The sequence below is a fragment of the Buceros rhinoceros genome, unplaced genomic scaffold (genome assembly GCF_000710305.1).
Source record: "Buceros rhinoceros silvestris isolate BGI_N320 unplaced genomic scaffold, ASM71030v1 scaffold14918, whole genome shotgun sequence".
Taxonomy (NCBI): Eukaryota; Metazoa; Chordata; class Aves; order Bucerotiformes; family Bucerotidae; genus Buceros; species Buceros rhinoceros.
The window spans coordinates 33,876-44,629 of NW_010426427.1; the positions used below are offsets into that span (position 1 = coordinate 33,876).

The 10,754-nt window shown below is 41.5% G+C and overlaps 1 protein-coding gene across 1 annotated transcript in view; it reads left to right on the forward strand.

The window, feature by feature from the left end:
- URI1 (URI1, prefoldin-like chaperone) overlaps positions 1 to 8,434 on the forward strand; it is a gene marked incomplete at its 5' end in the record, with an annotated part of 30,369 nt that extends 21,935 nt beyond the window's left edge. The window contains 5 exons of the mRNA XM_010141503.1: positions 1,726 to 1,906; positions 2,483 to 2,750; positions 3,323 to 3,465; positions 5,119 to 5,374; positions 7,621 to 8,434. Coding sequence (XP_010139805.1) covers positions 1,726 to 1,906; positions 2,483 to 2,750; positions 3,323 to 3,465; positions 5,119 to 5,374; positions 7,621 to 7,809 — 1,037 coding nt within the window. The remainder of the gene's footprint in view (positions 1 to 1,725; positions 1,907 to 2,482; positions 2,751 to 3,322; positions 3,466 to 5,118; positions 5,375 to 7,620) is intronic.
- Between the last annotated feature and the right edge of the window lie 2,320 nt (positions 8,435 to 10,754).

Consider the following 10,754-nt stretch of genomic DNA (forward strand, 5'->3'; position numbering starts at 1 on the left):
TGTCTTTGAGACCTGACCTGGTTTCCTAACTGACAGAAGTTTTGGTAGAATTAGGAGAGAAAACCACTGGCATGTTGAAGCGCTTGCTAGTGTTCAGGAGGCCATGTGCTTACCTTGGTGGTCAAGTCAGTGGTTAATCCTGAAGGTTAGCAAAGGAATTGGGAGGGCATAATCTGAAAAAATCAAATTGCTATAGATTGTTAACTAATCCTTCTAAATTTTCTCTATTCATTTTGTAATTATACCAAATGAAATTCTCACGAGCTACCCTGCTTGCTTGGCTTACCTCAATTTATGTTCAGTTCTCAATAACATACATTTCAGCCGCTTCTTAATGATATGATGAAAAATGCTATCCTGTGAAAGAGTAGGGGGGACGCATTCCAACATGACTTGCGGTTACCTGTTTGCTTTTTAATGTTGCTGTTGAATTTGTGTTTAACTCAGGATTAAGTATAAGCTGAAGTATTTGAATAGAATGTCTCTAAGCCATGAGTTCTTAAAATTTTAAAAGATGACCACACAATTGTTGAATAGAAAGAGATTTTAAGACTTGAAGGATGCTGCATAAGGAATACCTTTTATTACTGTTGATGAGCTGCGCAAAGCAGAGTTTCATAAAGACCCATAGAGATACTGGAGTCCCAGTGTACAGGCAAAATGTTGGGTGTACTTGTGGATGTTTGGGTGCAGTGATGGAAGGGGAAGGGTCCTCACTCCTGTGAAGAGGTGCAGGTGCTGCGTGGGGGGTGCTGATGGGCAGCGAGCAGGGACCTTGCCTGGGGAACCTGCCTGGGACTGTGCTGAAACAGGCGGTGCCCCCGGGAGCGGCTGGTCCAGGTGAAGGCGTTACAGCAGCAGTCGTGCCCTTCACGCAGACAGGCCGAAGGCATTAGCATTGTTGGCAGGCAGGTTGTTCCCTGCCTGCTGCTGTGCTAGACAGCACTCAAACAGTGAAAGGTATTCCCCATCCTCACTGGACGCACCACTTTATTAGGGAGCAAAGCTTTTAAAGGCCAGCAAGGACTTGTCGGTGACTACTGTCTACTCACAAGTGTATATCTCAGGTCACCTCGGAAGCTTTAAAGGTTTAAATAAATATATTTATTATTTCTGAGAGGCAGTGTTTTGTACAATTTTAAGAGTGGGTCTTTCTCACCAAAATAATGGTTCATAAGGGCTGGATTTTGATCAGATTTTCCAAATTACCCTGGAGATAATTTTTTAATGATCTTAATTGTAAATTAAAAAAAAGAAATACAGCCCAGACCAAAAAGACTCTGCTCTTTGGACAAAGTCACCTATATTTAAAATGAGCTAAAGTACAAACTAGCTTTGTTTTCCCAGTTAATAAAATGTGCTCTTAATGGGATGGTGAGCAAATGTCACATTCACATGTTGGTGAGGAAATCAGACTCTACTGTTCGGCACAAGAGGTAAAAATCCCCACGCTGTAATAAAACTGTCATAGTATCAGTGTCTCCTGCTTTGTAAATAAACATCTCTGCTTTGCGGTGGTATTTCTGTAACATCCAGAGACTGTTACCCTGTGCTGGTGCTCTGGTTCATTGACAGTTTCACTTAAACAGTTAAACAATAATTTTAAATGGAAAATGTTCTGCTCATATTCCTTAATCCCTTTGTGGGTCATTCCCCCCCACTAAGTTTTTGTTGGTTTTTTTTGTCAATTGCTTTAGTAATTGCATCTTACTTTTTGTTGCACAGGAAAACACCGAACTGCTCACAAACCTCATTCAAAGCCAAAAGTATCAAATGTTTTTGAGGTAGATTTTGCAGCAAATGGAAGTGATGCAGAATCAACGGGCCGTTTTCAGTCGGAGGAGGAACTGTGGGCCCGCTTGGAAGAGCTTGAGAGACAAGAAGAGATTCTTGGTGAACTTGACAGGTACAGTGCTGCTGTAGCACAGTCAGGTCTGGAGTTCCGAAAGCGATAGGTGTGTGACTCTGTGTGTACGCAAAGGATCGCACTGTAAGTGCAAACAGTGAGTAGACTGATGAAATTTCAGTAGGTGGAAGAAGGGTAGAACGTGAACAAAGCTTGCACTGCAAGGCCAGAAGTGCTAAAATCTGCCGCTGTGCAGCCTTGAAGTCCAGCATTATAGTATTTTTTCTTTAAGATGATGAAAGGGGAGAAGTAAAATCCATTTCCCACAGGCTAGGACAATCCATCGTTTACAATGCAGGAGTTACACATTTAGTGTTTAATGACATCCTTAGATCTGTTCCGATCCTAAGGCAATACATATGTCAGGAGCCGGAATGATACAGTTTTGGCATTTCCAGTTGACATGGAAGGGACGTAGTCATTCTTGTAAAAAGTATAAAAAAGCTTACACAGTCAGGCTAAAATTACACTACCTGGGTATAGAAAATTCTGTATGGTCTTGTTCGTTATTTTGGTGCCTGTGTGTCTCAAGAGTATGAATTGCCTCGGTTCACTTAGGTATTTTTCATTTCATAGGATGCCTGATACAGCTGAGACAAATGGAGAAGATACAACCTCCTCTGAAGAGGAGAAAGAAGATAAGGCGGCAGATCTGAATGGGACATACAGAGCAGAAGACTGTATTACTCAGGGCAACTTCCTTAAAGGAGTAACAAATCCAGACTTGTTTGCTTTCCAAGTTAATGGCTCTACTTACTATCACAGTGATGATGAAGATGACATCGATGTTGGAGATAACTCTGTTCCAACTATTTTTTTCTCTCACACTGTTGAACCTAAAAGGGTTTGTACTTTATTGTTTTTATCTTTATCTCAAGAGATTGCATAAGGTGTATATACTGTATCCAAAAGAGACACTTTTAGATAATGTAGGTAATGTAGAGTGCTAACTGTAGATGACATGTTTGGGTTTTTTTCTAATGCTTGGAGCCCACTTTCTAAATCCTGCAGTTTCAAATATGGTATTCAAAAAATAATCTTCAAATGAATACCTTGCTGTTCGGGCTTCTGTCTGTTGTAAAAGGTTCTATCCTCTCGGAGCTTTTAAAATGACTTTTTACTTGACTTGAAATTGACTGTTGAAGAGCTCAGCTGATGAGCAGAGTTTGAATAAGCAGGTTAGAAGTCACATTATATCCCAAATCTGTGCACATTAGTGCAAAGAAATGCCCCAGCTTAGTGCAAGAGGTAAAGAATGAACAGCTCCCACTAGGAAGGTTACCATTCACTGGTTTTACTTTCCTGTGCTTCAGGGTCCCCAGCTGCCTGGGGAGGAGGATGTCAGAAGTCCGTTGATCTGCAGCCTGTTGATTGTTGATTTTATGGTCTAGACCATCATTTGTGTTTCATTTTCAGGTAAGAATAAACACAGGAAAAAATACTACTTTGAAATTCAGTGAAAAGAAAGAAGAGGCCAAGCGTAAAAGGAAGAACAGCAATGGCAACGGCCACGCAACTCCAGAGCTGCCTAACATCAGGACCCCAGCAGACATTTACCGGTGTGTAACGTACAGCTTTGGCGCGTGGGCCTTCCGCTTCGCAGACCTTCTCTTTTCATTACCGTTCACGTATGCTGTGAAACCGAGCCTACTGCTTCCGGAAAGAAACAGCTGGAACCGGATTTACTGCTTAAAAATGAAAGTTTGTGGCTTCTGCATGGTTGTCAGGCCATTCCTAAAACATTTCTGAGCTAAAATTTCCTTTTCCAACTAGCAATCCATCATTTTTCTACTTTTCAGAGCTTCTTAAATTGAGGTAAATTTGCCAGTACATACCATCTGCGTAACTGAATACAGCAGTTACATATTCTGGTTAATTCGACGGCATTTGGTTCGGTTTGTTTTCAAATGTAACTGACCAGATCTATCACTTGTAACACTCCTCCTTTCCAAGTCACTAAGTGCTAGTTTTTTCCTCTTCCTTTCAGTACCTTCAGAACATACTCAGGTCTTTGCATAGTTTCTCTTGCATTCTCTCTCCCTGGCTTTAGTCCATCACTGTCTCTATTCCCTGTAAAAAGAAGTGCTCACCTGTAGAACACCCACACTTCAAGAGACTGAGAAACAGTGTTGGACTTAGAGGACTGCGTAAAACACTAAACTAAGGTGACGGGAGAGCTAAAACAAGTATTTAGGTTTGTAAAGATGACCACGGACACCTGTTGGACTGGTTGATTAAGTCCTTGTGAAAATCACACTGCCTTTGAGTGTTGGTGTATTCAGGCACCTAAATATCTTAAAAAACGTGTCACAAAGTGTGAAAAGTTAAAACCTGCCCTGTAATTACAGTTGCTGGGGCTGAAGATGAGGTAAAGGACTCTTTGGAGCTCTCCCTGAGCTCTGCAAAGGAACTCCATCTTCTGTAGCGATATGCAAGTGTTCCCACAAGTGCCTCATGAATAAAGCTGTTAAGAAGCAAGTAACACCCTTAAAACTCCTCCAGTCACTGGGCTCCTCCTTCATGAGTTTGATAAAATTGGCACTGTTTTCTAATGCCGTTCTTTCTCCTCCACCCACCCTTGACTTCTTTAAGTCGTGGAGATGGAGTACAAACTGTAGGAAGAGGCCTCTCTATCAGTTTACAGCCTGTTAGTACTTGAAGAGTGTCTTCGTGTTGAGCTGATCTTAAAAAGCTGATTTAAAATTTTTTTTTTATTTTATTTTTGTAAACTGAAAGCAGAATGGCACTTGTCGGGGAAAAGCTTCGTCCTTTCCACGTGCAATGAATGTTTCAAGTATTTGTTTTTATATTCTACATTTGACAAGGACTTCATTCTAGAAAACCTTCCATCACTGTGATCTTCTGTTTCTTTTTACAGAAATAACCCTGACAATTGTTTAGTTTACCTTTTTTCTAACTTTTTGTAACACGCTATTCTATTTTCTAACACTTTTCAAAGAGCTATACATTTTCTGCTGAGAGAGTTTACCAACTTAATGCTTGAATAAAGGGCATAACAGTGTTTGCTCTGCAGAATTGATTCTTGTACGTTGGTAAATAAAATGCCTCTAAAGGTACTATATTGTAATTCTGCAGCGAAAAAGTTGGAAAAGCACATCATAATTAATTTGTACAAAAGACAAAGCGAGATCACGGTAAATTTGTCATCTGATCCAGAAATGGTTTATTAAAGCTAACGTTTTCCTTTATAGAGTCTTTGTTGATGTTGTGAATGGAGAATATGTCCCTCGTAAATCAATTTTGAAGTCTCGAAGCAGAGAGAACAGTGTTTGTAGCGATACCAGTGAGAACAGTGCTGCTGAGTTTGATGACAGACGAGGAGTTCAGAGGAGTATTAGCTGTGATGAAGCTACTCAGAGTGACAACAGCGAAGGCATACTGGAGGAAGAGGAGGAGGAGGGGCAGCAGCTACCGAAAAAGCTTCCTCCCTCTTCAGGGACAACTGAGGTACAGTTTTTAATTAATTATTGATTGTTGGCAGGGATGAAAACGAGAAATCTAATGACCCTAGTTGCCTATATCATCAGTTTGATTTCTTTAAAATAATTTTCTAACTCCTACATACTTTGCATCAGAAGGACATTACCAGGTGACAAGCTTCTGTCATACACATCCGAGGGGCAGAGGGGAGGAGAAGAGTCGGGTGGCTTCACCAAGACATGAAGCTCTTCCGTACAGATCTGACAAAAGTAGTCACTCGGCAGTGTTACTGCAACCAGTGTCATGTCTACTCAGTCATCCTGAAAATTTGACTGCAGGATATACAGCAGGATTAAAAAAAAACCAAACGATGAGAAAAATCTGTGCTTCGTAGTTGCTGAGAGGGGAGAGTTGGTTCACTGCACAGGCACTAGACAGCTAGTTAACGGAGTGGTGTTAAGTTTTAAAACGCACGAATATCAGGTAAATTATTATTTGGCCTTGCCAAAGGCAGAGGAATTGTCCCGTGGAAGGAAGCATTACGCCTCTACTCATCTTTATCCAGAATAGTGCTGTTAGTGATCCCAGACAAATCTATTTTCACACGTTTGGGAAGCTCAGGGCTTCATCGTAACGGGAAGAGATTGTACGACATAAGGGAAAACGTACAGCTGCTCGGACACTGGAGGAGTACAAGAAGCTAATGTAGCCACGACTCTCTTCGTTTTCTTTTGGAAGAACTTACACTGATTTTTTCAAACTAGATGAAACTGGATTTTCAGTAGTTCCCAATGCAATGAGCAAGTTCAGTCAAAACACTATTTTTAGAAGAATTATTGTTTACAAGAAAGGAATTCCTCTTAAAGACTGTTGTTCACCGTCACTTTTCATACAAACAGCTATAGAGAAATCCAGGCAGGATGTGAAGATTCATGGTGGAAGGTCCAGCTGTAGAGCGAGCACTTCACGTTGAATGCTCCCTGGATTATGTTTGCTGTATTTTTATAAAACATCGAAGTACTTTCAATGTTACCCATTAGTCTGTTTTCTGAATATGGCACAATTATTCTCTGCAATATAATGAGCGAAACACTCCAGTTAGACATGCCTTCTATAAAGGCGGTTCTTTTGCTTTTGGTTGGTTTGGTGGCTGTTTGAAATACGTTATTTCTCCACTGCCATTTACAACACAATAACTTTTTTTCCATTTTGTTTCTAATTTTACCACGATCTTAGGTTGTATTTTGCTTACCTGTTTTTGAAGTGTTGTTAGAACAAGGCAGTTGTGTACAAGCACGGCTTTAGGCATACTTTGGCTATTGGAGCAGAAAACAAAACCCCACTGCAGGTCCTGCAGGAAAAGAATGGCCGGTTTGTTTTGCTTTGTTTGTCTTGGTAACTGAGTTATGAAGAAGCAGAACCAAGCATAGTTAATAAATCTGGTGTGCATTCCTTGTGCCCAGTACGAGCATCAAACCTTGGATGTAAACCACTTCCCCTTGTCCCGAGGCATTCTGAATTTTCTGTTTTCAATACATAGTATGATGATTTGTTCTTCAATATGTTTATGAAAAGTAGTTCTGAGTTGCTTTTTTTCCAATGGTTTCCAAGAATCACAGTCATTTCTTAGCTAAATTGAAAAGGATTAAGTCATAAAATCGGCTGCTTATAAATTATAATTTTTAAACATTAAATGTTTTTATTAGACCTTTTGTAGACAGAAATAGTTGGAAGCAAGTTTGCTGTTCTCTTAAGTATAAATTGATTTCACCATTTTTTGATCATATTTGGTAAGGAGAACAGAAACAAGACGCGTGCTTGCCAGTTTGTATGCAGCCTGTCAGCTTGATGCAATTAGAGGCTATTAAGTCATAAAGCGTGACGTGTGATGGAAATGCTGACATCCTCCGACTTTGCAAAATCTCTCCATCTCTTATCCAAAATAAAACTATATATTACATCAGCTGTTTTGTTTCTTGAGCGTGTGTCAGTGAGGAAGCAAATTTTTAGGTCGTTTCTGCAGTAGGAAGGAGATTAAGTAGTACTTTTAAGACACTGTCTTTCATTCAGTCATCTTTGAACAAGCTGTATTTTGAGGTTAATTACAATTTGGTTACTTATGCAAGGAACAATCATTGATTTAAAGATATTTCTTTACTTTTGATTAAAAGAAATAACAATCCTAATCAGGCTAATATAGGGTAATGACCTTATGGGCATAGCTTCACATTTGCATTTTATTAGCTCATTCTGAGTATTCTCTTCTGTCATAGGCATTTTCCGGAACTGTTATAGAAAAGGAGCCTTTGTCTCCCTCCGTAATACCATACCCAGTCCTTGCTCACCCAGTCCTGCCTACCATTCTGGAGCGAAAATCGGAGGAAGTTTTGTCCGAAGCATCAGAAGAAACTACAAAGAGGATTTCAAAATTCAAAGCTGCCAGAATGCAGCAGGCGAGCTAGGTCCTGCCTCGCCGGCGAAGCCAGGGCGCTCATGCCTGGCGTGTTCCTGGAGGTTGTGTAAAGCTGCAGGCGTTAGCACCTAGCTACCTAAAAGGGTTTCCTATGCTAATTTGGCATCGGTTCTTTTAAACGTTTATTTGCTACGTTAAAAAAAAGGTTCAGTGTTTGAACACTTGAGTATTCTTCTTCTGTCGCTCTCCCTGTGTGCTGTCAGCACCTTTGTGTGTGTTTGCCTTACGAGAGCAGCACTTGGGCTCTTTCTCAAAAACTGTTCCTTACATAGATTTTTTTTTTTCGTGTTTAAACCTAAATACAGGCAGTTTTGTGCCAGCTGTGATGTTCTACATACCATATGGACCATTTTAAGGAAACTTTTCACATTTCAAATAGACTCACCAATTATATTGCAGTACTTGCTTTAGCGTTTTAAGACACACTTGTATTCACGTTGCTGTAGTTTTTTGCAACTAGGTGTCTGCTAAAAGTTTTTTTCCTTCTTTCAAACCTCTCTGATATCTCACTGTACAGGTCTATAAAATGCTGGGTTCACGTACATTGCAGGGAAGTTTCTTTGATGGAAAAGGGTATTTTGTAAAATTAAATTTTCAGTAAAAAAGCTGTGAAAGTTGTGTGTTTTTTGTTGCTTTACTGCTAATTTGGAAACAACACAGAGGTTTTTACTCTGAGCTTGCATTTCTAGCTCGAAGTGTTTACTACCACATGGACGTGAAAGCAGTCCATTCTCTTCTGCCATTGTGTTTTAGCCTCCTGCGAATGAATGTCCATGGAAATTGAATGCTCTTAAGGAGAGAAGCATAAACTCGGACTCTGATTACAAAATCTCCTAGTTCTTTTGTATACTCCGAAGACACTGTAATTGTCTTGGGTATGCCCAGAGGGAGTCAGCACTAAGGAAAAATGTGTTAATGCTTCAACTTTATTTCAAAACGCACGGCACTGCAGCACTCGGGGTACAGTCTTGTGTGTCCTTCTCTTGACTGAGAGCAATCCTGGAGGAATGGGAGGAGGCCCTGCCCAACAGCTCCTTCCTGTCTTCCTCCCATCCCTTCCCTCATGCACAGCTTTTGTTGGAGCCACCCCTTGAATGACGGGCCTGGAAACTGCGGGGTTGGGGGTTTTGTTTGGGTTTTTTTTTTCCAATAGTTGTGTTTTTTGAAGGTAGTGGGTGTACTAATCTCTTCCTCAGCTATCAGCACAGTCAAGAGGGGGAGCGTGTTGAGCAAGGACAAGGGAAGACGTTGGCAGAGGACATGGGGAGCTGGAGTACCTTAGGCTGATGTTACTCTCTGGTTGGTGTCATGAAACCACAGCCTAGGAAGTGCAGCAAAAAGACTTGGGAGGTATAAGGACGGATTTGCTTTTGGCTGCAGGTCTGTGGCTTTGTTAAGTACGCAGCCTGAGAGCCACCAGCATCTGGTTTTCCAAACCTCAGCCATCCGTGAGCAGGGCGTTAGCTAATGCTGTTTCCTCACCTTCCCCTAAAATACCTGTGCCTTGAGCTCGCACCCTGGGCTCTCAGGTCACAGCAGGTTAGCTCACAGTGCTGCTTCACGCACTGGAAGAATCACCAGCTCCCCCCTTTCCAACACCTTATTTCTCTCTGTGCTTAAAAGGGAGGTGGAGGCACTGGGACTTCTCAGATGACTTTTAAAAAGGCTGCGCTCCCTCTCGCTCTTGCGTGCTCTGCTGTGTGTTTGAGGCGGTGCAGTTTCCCGGGCAGGAAATGCTGGCCAAGTTGTGTGGCAGCGGGAGGGCAAGACGTGACCGATCGCCAGGGTCTCTGCCTCGGGAAGCAGCCCACCAAAGCCACAGGACTCTGTTTTCCCCGCAGGATGGAACACGTCGTGTTTTGCTGAAAGAAAAAAGTTGTGCAGCCCTCCTCTGTGCCCGAAGCTCGCCGGCTGGGAGGGGGCCACCTCTGTTTTAAGCAGATCCTGAGAAACACGTTGGAAGTGTTAATGATTAACTTGATTCATGCTCAAATGCGGATTTTTTTTTTTTAAAAGCATATTGCATTTGTACTAAAATAAGCCATCAATGCCAGTCCACCCTCTATTCACGGCTAAATATTTAAAGGAGGTTATTTATAGCTTCTTTAATGAATTCTTGGCTAAACAAAATGAAATTATGTCCTAGAAAAGTAGAAGCTATTTTGTAACCAGAACAGTGCAACTGTAAAATATAGTTCCATGAATATGTATTTTAAATAACAAGGGGTTGAGATCCAAGACTACCAGACATGGGTAATTAGAGGGAAAAGGAAAGAAAAAGAGAGAGAAACCCCTTTAAAAAGATTTATTTAGATATCTTCTGAAATACTTCCCACTTCTAGTTACTTCAACAAATCCAAATGCCCCATGTCACCACAGATAAGGTTCAAATCAAAATTCTTTGCTTGTTTTCTTTTTTCCTCCCCCTTTTTCACATCCCTGCTCACGGGAAAAAGTGGGGTGAGTGCACCTTGTTTTTTAATGAATTACAGCCTCAGCTCAGGGAAGCATCCTCACTCAGGAGTGCACTTTGGCATGTGCTTATGTCTCAGAGATTTTGCAGACAAGAATGGTTTTAACCACATGCTTAAAACTGAGCACACAAGTGTTTTCCCTGATAGGGCTCCGGAACAGGGCTGTGCCCTTTCTGCAGTGTATGGACTCGTCAGAGGGTTTGCAGGCTGGAAGGATCCTTCATCTTTGCTCTCTTCACATGGGCTTTACCAGCAGATTCACTGTGCGGTGCCTGTAGCAGGAAGAAACGGCTCTAGGGTTGCTGGAGAGTGTTGGCAAATGCTGAACAACAAAAAAAATCTACCAAAGCAGATAAGACCCTAGACAGCTGCCCCCAAAAAAGTTGGTCAGGTGAAGGCCCATCTCAGCAAGGACTGAAAATTTGCTTTTTGTGCAACGCTGAAGCCAACAAGTGAATGC